A 21,247-nucleotide genomic window follows, 5' to 3' on the forward strand; every position below is an offset into this window, starting at 1 on the left:
GTCGACCCGGGAGGCACCGCGGTCTCCTCCAAGGTCAGCTGAAAATCCGGTATGGGGTTCGACAGCCCCTGGTGCCATGCCATGCTGTTTCAGTGCCGGTCGCACACACCGGGCTGGAACCCACAACGGTCCTGCAGGAAGAAACACAGCAGCATATCCCCGACCCCAAGTGATTAAAGGCACTGGGCCCAACCATTGCGGATCAGGCAGCTGACGGTAATAGACACACGGTCTTTCCATTTGTGAAAATGCCGATCCGCGGGGGTCTGCTGATCTGCGTTCAGCGTTAAATTATTTAAAGTAAACAAAAGGATATGCAGTTGTTGCTGAATGTCTCCTAAGATTCAGAGACGCAGCTCCCCTTGTTTTAATTGTTTGTCGAGCAAGATTTTTAGCATGCGATTTGCACGTTCAACAATGGCTTGGCCTGTGGAATTATAAGGGATCCCGTGTTTGAGATGGACGTCCCATTGGGCACAAAAGGTGAAAAGTGCTGTGGAGCAATAGGCTGGGGCATTATCCATTTTAATCTGGCTTGGGCGACCCATAACAGAAAAACAGGCTAGCAAATGGTGAATAACTTTGGGAGTGGCTTCCCCACGCTCTGGGGTCGCCCAAAGGAATCCCAAATAGGTATCAATGAAAACATGTAAAAACGAATAGGGGTGGAATTGTGGCACGTGAGTGACATCCATTTGCCACAGCTGATTCGCTGCGGTACCTCTAGGGTTAACGGCATAAAAAAAGGTAGGGGCAGCAGCGGCACAGTGGGGGCAGGAACGAACAATAGAACGTGCATGATCAGCAGGAATATGAAACTGTCGGGCCAAAACAGAGGCAGACTGATGAAAAAAGGAATGGCTTTCAATGGGGTCAGAAAAAAGGGAATTTACCTGACCACGTAACGATCGGCGCGCACATTGCCTTCAATGAGTAGCCCAAGCAGAGGGGTATGACTGCGAATGTGAGCAACAAAATAAGGGAAATTACGAGTGGTGATGAAATACTGTAAGGACAAAAACAGGCCAAGAAGGTCCGCATCGACCTGTGGGGTAATGAGGGCAAGGGGTAAATGATCAATTACCTGATAAACATAATGCGTGTCCATGATCAAATTAAAGGGACAATCAGCAAAAAATTGAAAGGCCAAAATAACAGCAGCTAATTCCAAGGACTAGTAAAGCTCTCCAAGCGCTGTGCATGCAAATATTGTTGTACAAGTGAATGAAGCGCTTTCAGCTTTTCTAGAGGGAGGGGCCACTGGTCAATCCATATGGGCTCTAAGGATTGCCATACCAATGGTAATGCGGATGGCAAGGTGGGTGAGGGAGGATTTTGGGCCATTATATATTAATATCGAGGGTGGTGTCCAGCTTTGTAAGTAAATCATGGCCCCAAATATTGAGGTGGACAGGGAGTACAAAAGGGCGGATTGTAGCAAGGGCACAGCCTCCTGGTTTAGAGACCGTGACCCAAGACAAACTTTGGCGCCCAGGTTTGCTACCCCCGATCCCCCACAACTCTTTAGAAGGAACTGTTGGCCAACCGACTGGCCACTCCGGATCACGAATCACCGTAACGTCAGCTCCAGTGTCCACCAACCCTGTAAAAGGAACATTATTTAAGAGAAGTGTTAACTGAGGTTTTGAGGGGCGGACTGACATTGTCAGAGCAACAAGTGGAGAGGACGTATTGTGAGACGGTGACTGAGACAGCGTCGATCCAAAGCCGTTCCCGCCCCGGGTTCGATCCTCTGCGGCTGGCACCTGATAGGGGACTAAAATCAATTGTGCAATTGATCGTCCACGCGGGAGCGATTGTGGAAGATGGGTCCACACCTGAACCTTAATAACACCAGTGTAATCAGCATCGATGACTCCTGGGATGACAAAAAAACCCTGTTTCCCAGCGTGTGAGCGAGGGAGAACCAGACCCACAAATCCGGCAGGGAGAGGTCCCATCACCTGCGTAGGTATGGCGCAGACCTCCCCTGGCAACTGAAAATCAGCGTCCTCCTGCATAATCAAATCAAGCCCTGTACTTCCGGCAGTCGCCGTCCTCATGGAATCTATGGATTGTAAGGCAGAGGAACAGTTGTCTGAGTGGGAAACACCCCCGTTTGGCCCTGGGTTCGGGGGGGACCCGTCGTGCGGTTTCCCGACCCGCTACGACACTGATTAGCCCAGTGATAGCCCTTCCGACACTTGGGGCACTTCTTTGAGGGGCGGGCGGGCGCCGTCGATGAGCGGCACTCCCGCTGAAAGTGACCCTCCTTACCACAGCGGTAACAACGCTTCCCCTCCTTCCCAGTTTTTCGCAGGGCGGCAGCCAGAACTCCAGCTTTATGGGCTTGGGTTCCGATGTTTTGGCACACCCGCAGCATGTCCGACAGCTCTAGAATTCCAGAGGCTTGTGCAGCCTGGAGAGCACGGCGGCAATCCTCGTTCGCATTTTCAGCCGCCATTTTTAACAGGATCTTCTGAGCTGCCGCAGGGTTATCCACCTGTCGGAGGATAGCCTCCTGCAATCTGTTGGTAAAATCCATAAAGGACTCTGATGCACCCTGACGGATACTGGCAAAGCTTTTGGTAGGCTTGCCTGAATCCGGGACCTTCCGGAAAGCATGCTGGGTGCAGGTGGAAATAATGGGGAAGACGGCCTGAGGGAGTTGAGACTGCAGCTGAACGGTAGCAAACTGGCCCTCCCCTGCCAACTGCTCATAAATGATACCTTGCTCTCTATATACCTGGGCTTGGCGTTCCGCCATCTGCCGATACTCACTAATCCAAATAACATATTGACTGGGTGACAGCATCATGCGCAACAGCGCCTTCCAACCTTCAGGGATCAGGGAGTACCCACTACCTAGCCCTTCAATGAGACCACGCGCATACGTGCTAGTCAGGCCAAACTCGCGAATCGCTTTCTTTACCTCTCTGATCACCGAGTAAGGCAAACTGACCCAGTCTGCAACCTGGTTGCCCTGGCCATCATCCTGCCAGGTCACCGGACAAACTGAGACCAGATCAGCCAGCTCCTCTGCTGTAATATCTGAGCGAGTCTTCGCTGCGTGAACCATTTGTTGCACCAGCGAAAGCCTCTGAGCAGACGCAGACGACCCCCCGGGGGGCCCCGGAGCATGGGGCCCCACGGGCGGAGGGCGATCACACACCGGCTCCGGTGGGGAAGGCCAGGGAGGCGGTGGTAATAGAGGCACTGGGGGCGAAGCAGGGGGAGGGATGGTTGCAGGAGCGGACAGGGGTGGCGGGATCGGCAGCCCCTCTGTTGGCGCGGGAGAGGGTCTTTCTGAGGTGACACACCGTGTTGCATCGGTAGGAGTGGGGGTGGCTGCAGGAGCGGACGGGCGTGGCGAGATCACCAGCCTCACGAGGGAGGGCCTGTCCGAGGCAACACGCTGTATCGCGTCGCGGCAGAGGTGCCAGGCATGTAAAGCCTGCACGGACGCCCGAGGCTCTTTGTGCAATGTCTGGCCCAACCGCTCCCAGTCCGCTAGCTTAAGGGTTCCGGCTTCAGGGTACCACGGGCATTGGGCACTCACCTCCTGTAGCAGGAGAGTGAGTTCTCGAGTGGGGCAGTCATGCTGAGCCTTACGCAGCAAATACTGTAGCTCATTGCGGTGTTGCACTTGCAAAGCAGAGAGGGAGCTTCCCATACTTACCACAACGAAAAATACTCACCGGGATCCACGAGGCGGATGAGTGACGCGTCTGAAACCCTTGCCGGGCGAGGTGAGTGCTGAGGGCCCCACGTTTGGGCGCCAGTTGTGGCGGTTCAATGATGAGACAGAACACAGCTTTTAGCAAGCAAGCAGGCTGGTCTCTGCTAACGGGCTTCTCCTGTCAGCTTTTCACCTTCCCCTTTATTCTCTCTCTCTCCCCCCGCGCATTACATTCTCCAACAGATAAAAGGAATACACTGGCTTTGTTTAACATTCTTATTTACCAATTTCTGTCTACCGCATTCCTTGCTCTCGGGCCTTGAGCCCAGTCCTGAGAGGCTTCCCACGATTCATATCATCTTGGCGAGATTCCAAGGTTGATGCCCTTGGATGGAGCAGTGTGTGCACTACTCCTACACAACACTCCGGGTGTGCCCTGAATGTTGCCAAGCGCATAAACCTTTATGAATCCTACAGGTTTTCCAAGGTACAAATTTATACATTTTATTTAGTTTAACTTTAAAACACATAGAACTCTTTAAATTAAGAACTTTGATTTGCATTCTTTCATTATTAAGAAAATATATCAAAGTACTACCATTCTAAAAGGTTTTCAAAGAAACTTGTATAGATTTTAAATACTTATTCATTTTGAATGCTAGCTTAACGTTCCAGGTTTTTTTAAAAAAAATTAAGTAGAAAAACTTGATTTTATTTAGTCCAGTATGGATTTGTCTGTTAAACGTAGATCATTGACACAAACATCCAGAGGTATATAACAGTTATATACAGCTTTGGTGGCAAATGTGCATGTTTTGCTAAGGTAATGAACATTTTTTAAACAGTTCACAACACAGTGCTAAGTGTTGTAAAAACTAGCTCACTTATTTTCCAAAATGGGATGTAAAAAGTCTAACACTAAAACTGAACAAATGTCGAACACTTAACGTGAAATATAAAATGAATTTCAAGATTTTAGGCTGTTTTGTGGTTAACAGTTCTCTAGTAGTTTAACAATTTATAACAGCAGAAGCATTATTATATAAATACACACTCAAAAAAGCACACTGCAGTTCTATTAAGCTGCAGGATTTAATGTCTATAAAATGGCTACTCTCTTTTCTCTCAGCACAAGCAAGACTGAGGTCCAAATATGCAAGTAATCTCTCATCATTTTACTGAAAGACATCTGATCATCAGATATGTTTTCCATTAATGTTTAAATCTGTTCACAGACACTAGAACTGTATTTATACTCTCCTGTCAAAAACTAGAAAGCAGATATAGCAAAAGCTATTAAATATAATAAATTAATTGTCACTTGGTATTTGAGGTGTTTATTACTGGCAACGGGACAGAAAAAACAGACTGTCATTTTATCAAGACTTTTATCAAGAATGGTACTGATAAAAGCAGTAACTTTTAAAACCCTTTAATAATATATATAAATCTGATTCATGTTATTATCAAGACTGATTTTTGTTCAACAGCAACTTTTAATATGACTGCTCATCTGTAGCCTGGCTGGGTTAACTTACATTTTGTGTTGTTCCATGCAGATGCTCCATTATATGTAATCACATAGCACTCCCAATTTCTCCTACCGTGTTATAGATAGAATATTTTTTAGTTTATTTCTCAGTCCTGTATTACTATACCATTCATTTTGCAATGTGCAATAGCTTGCTATTTGAATCAGCTCCCTAAATGATAAAAATTAAACTGTGCTGAATATTAAAAATAATTCTAAATGAAACTCCAGTTACCACAATTATTTTTAAAACAACCCTCCACACACACTCCACCCCAAGCCCTATTTAGGATGATGCTGATACCTAGCTTGCAGAAGTCCAGTTTTGTTTTGAATAAATATGATACCACCCCTTGTGGTCAATATTCATTCAATTTTGAGATACATTGGTTTGAAAAGACCCAGCTAACAACCAAAGTCGTATGAGTTCTCCTTTCTATCATCACACGTTATGGTCACATGATGAATTGGAAGCTACAGAGCAGATACTAATTATTGCAGGATGAGAAGACAGTGCAGAAAATACCTGCATGCTTGGTCACAGTGACAAGACAGACAATACGCATCAAGTCAAGAACAGTTGAGGATACTGGGCTTTATTCTGGGGACACCTTACTAAAAACTTCTAGTTATAGCCCATTTGCAAAATATTGATTCTACTGTATTTTAACTGAAGTTACTTAATTTTATTCCTGGATTCCTGTCCTGGTTTCGATTTTGTTTCTGAAAGCTTATAAAAACAAGCCAAAAAGCACACTTAAGAATTCTTACACTGAATGGATTTTGAAGTTCAGCTAAGGAACATTTGCTCTCTACGTGGCATGCACCCATCCAAATCTGACAGATCTATTTGGAAACGTGCAACCAAATAATATTGCAATTGCAATTACCTCCATGCAGCTTTTATTCCCATCAGAGACGGGGAACAGAAGTTAGAAGACAGCATGGCTCCTGAGTGACCTGTTCCCAAAGCAGCGAGAGTCCCTAGTCCATTAAATTTGCAGGACACTATTTTCTTGTGGTGGGGGCTAATTCCGTGGTCCCAATTCCCCTATATGTCAAAAGCCATCTTCACCTTGAAAAGGGAGACTGCCCCTAAAATATCACAAGATAATGCCGTTTTCAGACTGCTTTCTCTCCTCCGAGCACAGAGGCGGCGAATGTTGGCTAAATTACAAGAATAAACTGGAAACTGAATCCAATGAACATGTTTAAAACATATTCCACATGCCATCTCTCAGAATTGTTTCATAAATGTTGGAACACAGTATATTAATAAGGTATCATAGGTATGTTTACCATTATTCACAGAGTCAACTTGATTCTCTTACAGAGGGTTCACTTACATCTGTGCTGGTTTAAAAGATTATTGATTCTACCCCTATTCCCCGTTTTAAATATAAGGACTCTCAATCCAACCCATAGGATCTTTAACAGAAAAATAAACTGAAATTTAATAAAAAGTGTATTCTTTATACCTTATGAAACTGTGTCTTTTCTTTTTTTAGAAAGCAAGAGAGACAAGCAAAATTAAACCTGCATTAATAGAAACAAACATATATATGTACACAACTCTAAAAGGGCCTGATTTGCAGAGGGTCGGTGCTCAGCACAGTCTGAAAAAATTAAGTCCCAAAAAGGAATTCCAGGTTGGTCATACAAAAATCATTGGTCACTTTTGAAAATCTAGACCAAAGATTTTAACAATTCTGTAAAACACACTCAGCCTGAGACTGCTGTATGGGAATCCTAGAGTATCATCATCTCATCTGAGAAAAGGTATTGCTCTACATAAACTAGAGAGAGACGAGGTAGATAAGGTATTGTCTTTTTACTGGACCAACTTCTGTTGGTGAAAGAGACAAGCTTTCGAGCTACACAGAGTTGTTCTTCAAGCCTGGGAAAGGTATTCAGAGTGTCACAGCTGATTTAGCTGTGGAGCTTGAAAGCTTGTCTCTTTCACCAACAAAAGTTGGTCCAATAAAAGATAATAGGTCACCACCTTGTCTCTCTAATCCCTTGTACCAACATGGCTAAAACAACATTGCTATATTAACTACACCATTAATAAATGCAAGAGCTGTATAATTTCTACCTAACGTGAAAGGTATTCCATCCATACCCTATGACGGTGGTTTGGGATAGCAACAGCTCAGATGTTTGTCTTAGGAAAACACAGTAATATTCTGGGTTTGACTTCCATCAGTTCTCATTTTGAGACAGATTGTACGTTAGGTCCTACAAAGCAGTAAAAATACATTTCTATACTTGCTATTTAATGAATAGTTTACTTAAAATAGGGTAACATTTTATTCTAATTTTCATAACGTCTTAATATATGATATGTAGATGGCAGTTTATAAAATAAAAATTTCATATGTACCCACAGAAGGCCATAATCAACAGAAATAAGCCTAAAGACACGTTTTATTCTCCTCATTCACAGAAGTGTTTTACGAACAGGGAGGGAGGTGATTTGACCATTGCTGAAATACTGTGGCCAATTCTGGTGTCCATACTTTAAAAAGGGTTTTAAAAAACTAGAGGGGATTTGAAGAACAGCAACAAGAATGATTTGTGGCCTGGAAAACTCATTTTACAATAAGAGAAATAAATTGAACTCATTTACTATCTCATTCAAAAGGAAGTTAAGAGGCAATTTAATTTTAGTGCGCAAGAATTTACACACACCCCGCTGATAGTAAGGGGAGGGGGTGTGTGTGTGTCTTATTTAGCAAACCAGGACATAAAAAAGATAGTGCTGGAAGCTAAACGGGCAAAGTTCAAACAGGAAGTAAATATTTAACAGTGAGGCTATCTAACCACTGCAACAGTGTAAATGGATCTATTTGCAGAATAAAGTACTACTCAGTGGTCAGAGTAACAAAAATCAGGCCTGGGGATGCTAGAAACAGTACAATATGCAGCAATGAAGACCAACCTAGGATAAATAGCTTTCACTTGATTGTAATGGCTTACAGAAAACTCTACATGGCTCTGCTACTCTCTCTCTCATTACACAATCATCCGAAACTAGAAATATTATTACTCTACTCTGTATTTGAATATGAGGTTTTAGGATAAAGAACTGCAGAATTTGGCTACAAAAACACACAGCATACTAGGAGCGTTTGTGTCATATACATACATTTGGGTAGAAATCAAATTTCAGAGTGTTGTTTGTCCAAAGACCTTTTCTGATTTACAAAAACTATGAACAGCCTAGCATTATATAAATGTTAAGATTAGAAAACCAGCGTATACATTACTGATAACAGTAATGGTGACACAGTTAGCTACTGTTATCTTATTCATACTTAAAGCTGTCTTAAGGGTTCACGGATAGCTTGGGCGAGTGGCTTGTTTATGAGCTGACAAAAGTAAGGTGCTGCAGTTTGTCATGTCACCTCACACTTTCAGTTTGGAAAGTCATTGCATAAACTTAGAGTTCCCAGCCAGCTCAACTAAAAGACTCTTAAAAACAAGCCAGAATTAACTGAGGCACTTCAGGCAAGAATGATGCAATACAATAGAACAAATGGGTTTACGCTCTACTGCTGTACGGAGCATATGATGTAACTTGACTGTTGGTACTGGATTTCCTCAACCTATTCATAAGAAGAGATGATCCAAAAAAAAAAAAAAAAGAGCTATCAGATAGGATCAGTGCTTTGATATTAAGGTGATAGGTGCCTCAGAAATACTAGAGATAGATAAGATACACAGAAATGAGTAGACAGTCCATCTCTGTTTAGAATCAATCAATCAGATTTACAAGGATTATAGATAATTTTAGCTTGATGGACACAATTTTGTTTGTTTTGTTTTAAAACACTTGTACAGTACCAAGGGAGAGATTTGCCATACATTACAGATATCTGTCTTAGGTATTTTAATAATGCCAGTCACTGTAGGATCGAGGCAATAAGATGCTACTTTACAGAATTGATTATTATGGTCAGTATTTCCCACTATTACTAAAATTCTGGCACAGGTTTTCTTCAGAATTTGTCAATGTTTTAAAACAACATTACATAAATTGTGTATGAATCTATGATATCCTTCCTGAATAGAAAGCAACATAGAGTAGACATAGTTTTATCACTCTTACAAAAGATAAAGTTTATAAGCCACCAACACTTTCAATAATCACACAAATGTGCCACAGACACTGATAAAAATGTTTGATGTTAGAAATAACCGATCAGTAGACACAATACATTCTAGTTTGTTTAGATACAAGAAAAAAGAAAGTTGTGACAGCTTGTTAGTGTGGCATAAAACGATTAAAAGTATTCTTGGCTATTTAGTTTTGTGATGCACTTTCAATCATTTGTGAATTTTACCCATCACATTTTAAAACTCAAGAACAAGACATAGGTTCAATACATACACACAGCAGGGTAAACGTGTTTCAACAGAAAACCAAGTGTCAACAGAAATATCAAAATGTCTGCAGTGTGGACACAGAATGGTCTGCCTACTGAAATCTAGAACACTGAAGTGTTATGCTAATAAGAAAAGAGATTTTTGTGTCCAGAGAAATATTGCAATTCTCCCATCAATTTTATAAGATTAGTACACTAACACCACGAGCATGTTTCTGAGATTTCCCAAACACCCCAAACTTCACAAGAAGTAGTCACAATTCTGTCATCTACTCCAAATGATGTTCATTAGCGGTTACATTGATCTGGACATTTCTTTGTTCAACTTGACATTTTTTTGCAGCATCCATTTCTGGGTCACACTGCTTTTCCGATTTCATTTGGGAAACTAAAGATTTACACAATACAACATAACATATGTATAAGAAGAGAACAGATTACAAAGTATGGTGCTCTGTATAAATGCATTGGTCCAAAGGCCACCACAGCTGCAGACAAAGGGAGAGGAAGTTGCGCTGCAATTTTCGACAGTTTACTGTGAGAAGAGAGAAAAACAGTTTACCATTTTTGTAACTGCAAAGCAAACAGAAGGAGTCAAAGTTGTGCAAGAAGGATGATTTTACTTGAACCTGATTTGAAGAAGGATGTATTGATATTAAGGGTTAGAGATTTTCATTTAAAGAAGTTACCTGTTCCTCATTAAGGCTGTTCATCTAAAAGCAAGAATATACAACGTGAAGGCTAAAAATAATCTTTAAAAAAAAAAAATTTTAAAGCCACCTTAATGTGCATGTTTTTAATATTTTGAAAAATAATTTTTAAAAATAAATGCTTTAATTGTTTCACACCTAAAGAAAAAACAATGCCTGATGTTTTACAGCCCTTTACACAATTGGTACTAATTGATAGCTTTTGCATAGAAGCCAGAAGTTCTAATGGGCCTGGAAAGGACCGAGGCACTTTGGTGCAAACACACAGTTGAACTTGCTTTTAAGAAGAATGTATTGATTTTAATGTGTAATGGGTGATTTGGAAAACCTTGTGCTGTGACTCTCTGCACTGTACCTGTACTATGGATAAATAAAGGACTTCATCTACTAGCATTGTCAACTGAAACCATTCATGGAAGGCTTCACTCTGTTGTTAAAGGCTAGGTTGACTATTCACTCTGTGCTATTTTGCGCAACAAGGTAAAGTATTTTAATTTAGAAGCAGATGATTCATGTGCAGTAAGTTTTTCATGAATTTCTTTTATTAAAGGCTTGCCTATATGAGAAATTTTTCCAGTTATACTGCCCTAATTATATGATGCAACTCCCTCATGTGGGACACTAATTTTGGAATAAGAGACGATTTTTTTCAGTTTAACTTGAACATCTTCCAAAGCAACATAAAGTAAACCAGAAAAAGACATTCTTATCCCAGAATAAGTGTCCATTCAGGGAATTATCACAGTGCAACAATATAGGAGCTTAAATTCACATCTTTACTTTATACAAATATAACTTTCCCGTGTACACAAGGCCGAAGACTCGCAATGACCTGTTAAGAATAAAGCTCTGAAGGATTCAATAAGGTCTGAATGGAAAGCTGAAGTTCTTGATCTGACAGATTGTTTAGGTGTCAAATCAATATTACATTCATGTCCTGGTTGGTGAACAGAAGTGAGCTGTTGCATTTGACTAAACTAGAGCTGATCTGTGTCAATTTTTAAATGTAGTTTGAAAAGATATCCACTGAGATACCTGGCTCTCCATTTCAAGGTTTAATAATACAAATGTCATGAATGTTAATGAGGGGTTACCAGTTAAATATCTGTGTAACACAAATCAACTTTAACTACAGAAGTGGAAAAGGACTCAAGAGTAAGAATTAAACATGAAGACAGGTATATGGTCTACAAGAGGACTGGAAATAATTAATAATAGAGGATACCTTGATTTTACTTTCGTAGTACTTGAATTCATGAGAATTCCCAAAGTGGATACAAGAATAATAGCCATAGTTCTACATGGATCAGGATCAAGTCTAATATTGTACCTACAAAATAAGCAAATTGTGCAAAGACAGCGTATTATTCCCCCCCCTTTTTTTTGTTTTTAAACCACTATAAACCACACAGAAGTTAAACAATCAAAAGGACAGCCTGGCAACATCTGAACAGCTAATCCCATATGAATAAAAGAAATTAGGGTGGGAGCATTCTCAGTGTAAATCAGAGGGGGCTAAGATTCAGTCCTGCCTGTAAATCCCTTATGTCTCTATCATATAATTTGCTTTACATAATAGCTAACCATAAACCATTATACAAACTGAGGTGTACAGATACCCATTATTTAAATTATTCGATTAGAACCTTTGGATACTACTATAAAGTAATATTAATAGTCAGAGAAAGCTTTGTAATTCTGAATCAGCAGCCGTTTGGGAGATAAGTACTAAGCAAACTATCATGCTGATTTTCTTTTTATGCTGACAGTTTAAAGGTTACCTGAGATTTTTAAACCAATAAATTAAAGACGGTAAACTGAGAAGCACAATCCATGTAAGTAAATTGATGATTGTAATATGTATCTTAAGACTGTTTACAACATTGTCAATAGCTCTATTGGTGGTGGGTGACGCTGCTGCTGCTTCTGTAATGGTCTCTGTTGAGTCACAGTTCTTTACTGTCTCTTTATTGGAATTATCTGAAGTTTCTTTTGCTTGCTTTGGATCCTGTAGAGAAAAAAACAAAAATATTGGTACAGAGTAGATAAGACTAATAAAATTAACTAGGGCTATCAAGCATTTAAAAAAATTAATTGTGATTAATTGCACTGTTAATAATAGAATACCATTTATTTAAACATTTTTTGATGTTTTCTACACTTTCAAATATATTGATTTAAATTACAACACAGAATACAAAGTGTACAGTGCTCACTTTACATTTATTTTTATTACAAATATTTGCACTTGAAAAAAACAAAAGAAATAGTATTTTTCAATTGCCTGATTGCAAGTACTGTAGTGCACTCTCTATATCATTAAAGTTGAATTTACAACTGTAGAATTATGCAAAAAAACCCTGCATTCAAAAATAAAACAATGTAAAACTTTAGAGACTAGAAGTTCACTCAGTCCTACTTCTTGTTCAGCCAATCACTTGGACAAACAAGTTTGTTTACATTTGCAGGAGATAATGCCACCCGATTCTTGGTCGCATCACCTGAAAGTGAGAACCGGCGTTCACATGGCACTGTTGTAGCCAGCGTCACAAGATATTTACGTGCCAAATGCCCTAAAGATTAGTATGTCCCTTCATGCTTCAACCACCATTCTAGAGGACATGCATCCATGCTGACGATGGGTTCTGCTCCATAACAATCCAAAACAGTGCGGACCAACACGTGTTCATTTTCATCATCTGAATCAGATATCACCAGCAGAAGGTTGATTTTCTTTTTTGGTGGTTCGGGTTCTGTAGTTTCCACATTGGAGTGTTGCTCTTTTAAGACTTCTGAAAGCATGCTCCACACCTTGTTCCTCTCAGATTTTGGAAGGCACTTCAGATTCTTAAACCTTGGGTCAAGTGCTGTAACTATCTTTAGAAATCTCACATTGGTACCTTCTTTGCATTTGGCAGATCTGCAGTGAAAGTGTTCTTAAAATAAACAACATGTGCTGGGTCATCATCTGAGACTGCTATAACATGAAATATATGGTAGAAGGCAGGTAAAACAGAGCAGGGACATACAATTCTCCCCCAAGGAGTTCAGTCACAAATGTAATTAACGCATTATTTTTTTTAACAAGTGTCATTAGCATGGAAGCATGTCCTCTGGAATGGTGGCCAAAGCATGAAGGGGTATACAAACGTTTAGCAGATCTGGCACGTAAATACCTTGAAATGCCAGCTACAAAAGTGCAAACGCCTGTTCTCACTTTCAGGTGACATTGTAAATAAGAAGTAGGCAGCATTATGTTCCGTAAATGTAAACAAACTTGTTTGTGTTTGCGATTGGCTGAACAAGTAGGGCTGAGTGGACTTGTAGGCTCTAAAGTTTTACATTGTTTTGTTTTTGAGTACAGTTATGTAACAAAAAAAAAATCTACATATTGCACTTTCACGATAAAGAGATTGCACTACAGTACTTGTATGAGGTGAACTGAGAAATACTATTTCTTTTATCATTTTTTGAGTACAAATATTAGTAATACAAATAATAATATAAAGTGAGCACTGTACACTTTGTGTTCTGTGTTGTAATTGAAATCAAATATTTGAAAATGTAGAAAAAAATACAAAAATATTTAATAAATTTCACTTGGTATTCTATTGCTTAACAGTGCGATTAAAACTGCGATTAATCGTGATTAATTTTTTTCCAGTTAATCACGTGAGTTAACCTCAACTAATCAACAGCCCTAAAATTAACATAAAGAACACCATTAACATAATCGCAATGTGCCATATCTCACATAGGAAAATAAACAGATTTGCAATTTACCCAGATCTAGCCAAGATTAAAGGACCACCATCTTGGATTCCCTGAAAAAGCATTTTTAAAAGAAATATTCATCTTTTAAAGCTTCTAATTCAACCACAGTCTCTCCTTTTAGAGCAGTGGCTTCAGGACTCCAAGAGGAATGAGAACAAGGATGGGGAGCGGAGATACCATGAGGAGACCTCAGGGAGCTCCTGAAGGAAGGACAGAAAGAAAAGAAGAACAGAGTACAGGGGATAGTAAAGAGTCTATGTGAAGATCAGAGATGAGAATGCAGAGAGAAAGGTGGAAGATACCATAAGCAGGGTTGGAGACAGGCAGCAGGACTGAAAGATGAAAGATAAAGAAAGGGGATGCTGATTTTCAAAGAAGAGACTAATAAAAAAAAGAGTAGACAAATGGGAATGTGACGGAGATGGACAGAATTAATTAGAGATGGAAGGAAAGAAATAAGACAGGAGAAAAAAAATTAGAAAAAAGCAAGAAAAAATTACAACTTTTAGGTTAGTGAATTAAAGATGTCTTTTATTTCATTTCCCTGGCATGTAATTCTAAACTTGGAAAGTGATGGGTAGCTATTCTGAGCACATATATTAATATACACACCCCTCGATTCTATAGTTAAGTAATGGGAGAAAGAAGCAGAAAATATTCTAAATGTCCCCATGCATGAAACTGGTCTAATATTGAGTTTTCCATTCATTCTTAACAACTTCCTGGCCATCAGAAGTTTAGTCCATATCTCCCCCTGCAAGTCCTTATTAATTAAGTCCTACTACCTCTCCTCTTGTATCCCACCCATGGTTAATTCCTGAGCTAAGTATTTATAGGTAGAGCACAGGTTATTACCAGCCTATACAATTAGATGCAAGAAAGAACATTTTCTCCCTATTATATTCAGGGAACACAAAAGGAAAATTACACACAGGAAAATAACAAAATAATTAGCTAGACAAAACTACTGTTTCTTCCTATCCTAAGATTAAATACTTCTTACCAATGGCATCAAATCTCAGGTTATCACCTCAGTGATCTCAAGAATGAGAGAATAAAACAGACATCAGTGCTGACACAGGCTACTCAGGAGTCTCTGCTTTTTTCCCTCTTCTACTCCAGTGAACCAAAGAAGCCATTACCTCTAGTGCGAGTTCTAGACCCCTTCGAGTCACCAAACCATCAACTAAACTTATTTCCATTTTAAAACTACCTAGTCTGGGTAAATCACAGCTGTCAATGTCGCTTGCCATCCGACATTCTTGAGACATGATAAACACACAACCCCATACAGGGGTACTGATTGTTTTCTATCATCTGTAGTATTAAATAGACTTACCATATTAAGAACATTTTGCTCTGTTCTTACATTCGAATGTAGCTTAATAACCTATTAGAAGACAGACATGTTTATTTTTTTACATAGGTTCTACACACAACAGCTGCAGTGCCTAAATAAAAAAACCTCTGTGCTGGCTCTAGAGTCTTCTGTCCTGATATTTTGGTTCCTTGGGAGCACAGCTTAACTGAAGCTGTAATGAAAAGGACTTTCCCAGAAATGTCCTCCAACACCTTTTCAAGTGCTCAGAATGGTGGGTGTATTAGTTTCCCTGTTTTTTCCACTGAGTTTGACAGAGGGCAGGGAAAACTCTACATATTCCCTGCCCCCTTTAGTTCCATTTCGCCTTCCTCAGAATCCCTCAACAAAATACACAAGAGATGCTTATTTTCAGAGAATCTGCTGTAGTCAAAAAGGTGTGTGTGTGTTGAAGGGTGTCAGCATGCAGGTAACATGCAGATGGCCCTAGCCTCCTTTGGATCAGAGGGAATACAGTGAGTTTGGAGACCAAATTGCTACTCATTTGACAGTGTGCACATACATGTCCCCTCCAGAAAAATTTTGGGAAAACTCAGAGGAGGAAAATTCTGCAAAGATTCCATCAATCAAGGTCCCTTCCCATTACTCAAATTTCCATAAGGGGGCAAAATCAGGCCCTTGGTTTTATAAACCTGGGTTTGAAAAGTAGACTCACCGCATCAGACATCTGTGCATAATATCACTTTACAACAGACACACAAAGATTAAGTTTGTAGTTCCTTCAGGAGGACGTGCTCAGATGAGTAAAAGACTTAAAAAATATCATTGGATTATGAAGCACACCAGAAAAGTATGGATTTTAAAAGTTTCTGCATATATTAGAGCATTTTTAAAATCCTGAAAAGGATATCACTGTTCTATATTTTCTCTTTGGTAGTCATCTACTATTGAAATATCTAAAGAGTTTAATTCAGATATTGACTCAATTATTTACTGTTTTAATACCTTGAACATGTAGTGAATATAGATAATTAATATAGCAAATGCCCCACAAGTGGTACAGCTAACAAAAATCAGAAGAATGGCCATAAATGCACTTCTTGGTGTCATCAACTTGCTGTCTTTAGGAAGTCCAGAGGGTCTACAATGACAAAATTACTATCTGTTAGAGTTCTGAGACAAAAATCCACAATTACATAGAAAGGACAAAGTTTCTAGTTCATGAATAACTTAAATCAATTATGTAATAAGTTAGGAAGTAGCTATTGCTTACCTTCTCAGAGGTCCATAAGAAAGTTTAGAACATTGTTAACCAATCAAATCACATGCAAATTACGATGCCTGAAATACTCTTCAGCTGTCAGTTTGTTACCTCATACTTCCATTTCTTCAAGAATGTCAGGCATTTGAGTTAATAAATTCATGGCCTTTTAAGTGTCTGAGACTATACGTAATAAATAATTTATAATCTGACTTCTTGTGTGCATGAAAACCAAGTTTTTTAAAACACTGGCCTAGGTTTTGCATCAATCATTAAATCTTCATGTTTACCTTAGGAGAAGCCAATAACTGGGAATAACTGGCTAAACTGTAGTCCTGCGGAAAAGGATCTGGGAGTTATAGTGGATCATGAATTGAATATGAACCAACAAGAAGATTTAATTGTGAAAAAGCACTGAAATAAATTTCAAGGGAGGTTCTGGAATCCTGTCAGTGGAGTTTTAAAAAACAGGTTAGACAAACACCTGTTAAGGATGATCTAGATATACTTGGCCCTGCCTCAGTGCAAGGGCTGTACTAGATGACCTCTCGAGGTCCCTTCCAGTCCAATACATTTCTATCTGCTTATTATTATTGTAGTACTAGATCAATACTCAATGGTGCTTTCTATTAGCAGTGTGAATAAAATGTAGTGTCACATGACAGTACAGAACCCATAACAGAGTGCTAAAAAACATTCACTTTGTGACACATTTTTCCTCAAATAGAGATTATTCCTGCTCAAAGTCTCAGAAAGACAGGAGCAGATATCCCGATTCTTTGGACATTCAGTTGATGTTACTAAGAGTCAAGAATTAGTTTTTGAGATTACAAAAACCAGCTGAAGGGAGGTATTTCAGCAACAAAATGACTGAGTGGAAAAACGAAAATCCTCATGAAAAGTATGTAGAATGAAAAGTTCTTTGTGGCAATAAAATGGGCATTCTGATGCTAAAAATATTTCAAAATAGTAACTTTAGAACAGAAACTGAAAATAGAAACAAAAGCTATCTGGGCTGAATAAGAGGTGTGAAATGATGTACAACTGAACACGTGCTAACTGGTAAAACTGGATGTTGGTGAAGCAGCACAATGATTTTCTGAGGATCAAAAGAAGATGCTAGATATCAACAGGTCATCTTGAACTTTGAGATACCAGCTGAAGTTAGGAATCATGCTGTTATTTCCTAATAAGAAAAATGTTTGGTCTGAGTGGAACTGAGGCACAGAATGGGTGAAAAAAGGAAAGAATTCAACAACTTAAATGTTAGCAATGACCAGAAAGACAGCAAACAGGTTAGTTCTTATAAATAAATAAATAGAGACAGACATTCTATTATGTAAGACTTAAACATGAGACAAGGACATGATTGAATGGAAGAAACATCAACTGAGAAAGTTTTCCAATTGAACCAAGGTAGTCTGACATGGAAGATGTGCAGTATGGATTCAGATCAGGAGGACAGATATAGTATTCACAATGTGCAAACAGGTTTGTATTCTGGAAGAGACAGAGGAGGAACCTGAACAGCATCTGAAGTCTTTTGGGGGAGTGGAGGAAAGATGCCCAAACGGACAGGAATTTCAAACAGGAGGAGCCAAGACAGCTAGAGATCATGGATTGGATGGCTGTGTTGGAGGATTAAGATGATAGGGCTTCTACACTTTTCTCCAAGTAGCTGCACTCTGACCAAGGGGACATTTATCATTTTTACTTTGTGCCATAATGCACCCATTAGAGTCATCCAAGACATCATACTTGTTTCAAAACATCCATTAAAATAACATTGGTCCTAGTGGTCTAGAAACCACCCATTCAACTCCATGTGGGCAAAAATTATAATCTAAAAAGGAAAGGAGTCTGTAAAATATGGACTGCTCCAAATGAAAAGGTTTAGATCCAAATACTGAAAACAGCTACACAGGGACTCTGGCTGACACTACTTACGAAAGAATTCTACAGAAGGGCCACGACACACAAATCCCCTACTCCTAGCCTTAGCACACCACTTAAGTATAGACACTGAGGACAATGCAGCCATTCTCAGTTGCCTTCTAGGGATTCATGGAAAGATATAGTTATTCACAAACCTCAGGACTAGACTCCTCCAGGCTTTAAATAAATAAATAAATAAATAAATATCAGCAAAACTCTGAATGAAATCTATTGATTTACTGGCAGCCAGTGCAAACTGTGGAGCATGGGTATTAAATTTCTTTACCCTACCCTGAGTGTTCTCAGGGTTAGCATGCAGTCACGTTGTTCAGTCAAGACAGAACAAGAATTGGGCACCTATAAGAGAAATCTATCCATAGCAGGATTTTAATAAAAATATCCTCAAACTGAAAACTTACAGCTTTATCACTTAAGCTAAATTCTATGCGCTTTCAGCAGTGATAAGAGTATCTCGGTTGACATGTGACAGATTGTGTGTGCACTATATGTATTATTGCCACCTACTTGATGGAATGTCAAAAGTACAAATGTGTAGAAAAGGCTCATCTGGTGGATCTGCTCTTTGCTCAGAGAGTAGAGAGACTGAGTTTCTGGAGCTAAAACACTAAATTAATTTCTATGTGAATACAGCCAAACTATTAAAATATGATTAAATACATAATCCAATTTGGCTAATTTAGTGTTCTGTTCTTTCAAAAAGTCTTGTTAGGCTTCTTATATCTTAATAGTCTGTACATATAAATAAAAATTGAACGTTAAAGTATTTTCAGACATACCTGTAAAATACATGTTTTCTGTACCCGGAAATGTGTGTCTGTACAATTCTTATTGTATATGAGTCCTCAGTGTTCTGTAATTCAGGGTATCAGACACTAATAACAGAATGTGAGTTTATGGCTTCCCCTGGGCAAGGGTGCATGTTGTGCTGCCCTGGAGCAGTCTGGGAAGGAGTTCTGCCCAGTTTTCCCAAATCAGAAAGGCAATATAGGCAGCCAGCGCAAGAAAGAGGGCACCTTAATGTCCCATTACCTGGGGGTGTACTACAGGCCACAATCCGGCCCTTTATATTGCTTTATATTGCTTGTATTTGGTGTTGGCAAATCCTGATGATCAATAAAAAGGAGTTTATTGTAACTGTATTGTAGGATCTCATCCATCCAAGTATTCCCAATCTTACAACTGTTAGGTTTCTCTGATTTACTTATTATCGTTACAGTCATCGAAAGGAAGATAAGTATTATGCTGTTTTACCTTGTCAAAGATAACCACAATGAAGAAAAGAGCCTTAGAGATGAAGAGAAGAGTATGCCACCCCAGTAGGCAATTCCTGTCCCAAAAAGAAACAGAATCAGGGACACAAGGGGGTCCCACATATCCTGCTTATTCAGTAAAATAGCATCCAACTCTGGCAAAAACAATACATTCCATATATCTTTAAACCAGTTAAACCTGCCAAAATATGAAAGAAATATTAGTTGTCTTTTCTGGTCACTGTTTCAACAAAATACACACAATTATTCCTGACTCTACAACCTTTTAATCAGATCAATATCACATGGCAAAGGATCACAAAGAAAATAAAAGAATACTACTTTGTTTTTTAAAAAAATGTATAAATAAAACTTCTACACTTTGGAAACTGCTACACAAAATTAAAACAAGTAACAGAAAATAACCTACCCCAATAGAAATCTAACAACATTCACAATAGGGTCCACTTTGTAGGGTTTGGCTGCTCTAGCCAGTGCAAGAACAAAATCTGAACATTGGCCTAGAAAAAAAAATGATAAAGACACAATTCATACCTTGCCACAAGGTTCTAAACAAAAGCTCAAAACCAGAAAGTGAAATTAAACACAAAGCTTCAAAAGTGAAAATAAGAATGATAACATACTAAGACTATTACTGTACAATAGCAAGGCTCTTGTTCAAAATCCTTATCAATCAGTTGATTGCTCAGAAACAGATGGCCTGGGACAACAGTTTTAGATAGACAGACACGATAAAAAAGTTTTTAAGCGATACGAACATCACCTGATCTTGAATAAAGATGCTTTTAGTGACAAGAGATTACCAGTTTCCTGCACGCATTTCAGTTTATTTTTAACTCTTTCAAAATAAGTTCTACCCCATAACTATTTTTTTCTTAAACTTCTGACAAGGGCAGAATGTCTCTAGAGGAGGACACTCATGGGGAAAAACACTGTGCTCCTTTTTGTTTGTTTGATATCATGGCCCAACTCTTAAAAGAAGATTAATATGATCGTAAACCACAAGAAAAACTACAGTGATGTTTCTCTATGAAGAGAATATTAATATGGTGGTTTCTAAATTCATAATGTATGAAAATATGATTACTATACCAAAAAAAAAAAGTGTGGCTAATCAATCTTTTTACACAATGTTACCTGTTGAAATTAAGGCGCTTAACTGTCCTCCATATGCAAGAAGCATATTAGAAATAACATACACAGGAAGGGAACCACCATGAAACCTTATTACCTAGAAAACAAGGATGTTATACAGTTAACTTGAGCATGCCAAAAAGGATTAAAAGATTAACGTGAGTTACCTCATGGAACAAGAGTGAAACTGTTTTCATGAGGTTCAGGTTCTGCTCTCCCCTTGAT

At 39.1% G+C, this 21,247-nt stretch overlaps 1 protein-coding gene across 2 annotated transcripts in view; it reads right to left on the minus strand.

The window, feature by feature from the left end:
- Positions 1–9,415: 9,415 nt before the first annotated feature.
- Positions 9,416–21,247, minus strand: part of PGAP1 (post-GPI attachment to proteins inositol deacylase 1) — a 61,457-nt gene continuing 49,625 nt past the window's right edge. The window contains exons 20-27 of one of the 2 annotated variants that reach the window (XM_074967821.1): positions 21,026–21,119; positions 20,298–20,388; positions 19,869–20,066; positions 16,406–16,541; positions 15,422–15,472; positions 12,090–12,316; positions 11,534–11,638; positions 9,421–10,133 (exon numbers count right to left, since the gene is read on the minus strand). In XM_074967821.1, coding sequence (XP_074823922.1) covers positions 9,995–10,133; positions 11,534–11,638; positions 12,090–12,316; positions 15,422–15,472; positions 16,406–16,541; positions 19,869–20,066; positions 20,298–20,388; positions 21,026–21,119 — 1,041 coding nt within the window. In that variant the 3' untranslated portion in view covers positions 9,421–9,994. Of the gene's footprint in view, positions 10,134–11,533; positions 11,639–12,089; positions 12,317–15,421; positions 15,473–16,405; positions 16,542–19,868; positions 20,067–20,297; positions 20,389–21,025; positions 21,120–21,247 lie in introns of both variants that reach the window. The other variant, XM_074967822.1, reaches the window with a different exon arrangement.

Source organism: Natator depressus, chromosome 11, assembly GCF_965152275.1.
Source record: "Natator depressus isolate rNatDep1 chromosome 11, rNatDep2.hap1, whole genome shotgun sequence".
NCBI classification, from domain to species: Eukaryota; Metazoa; Chordata; order Testudines; family Cheloniidae; genus Natator; species Natator depressus.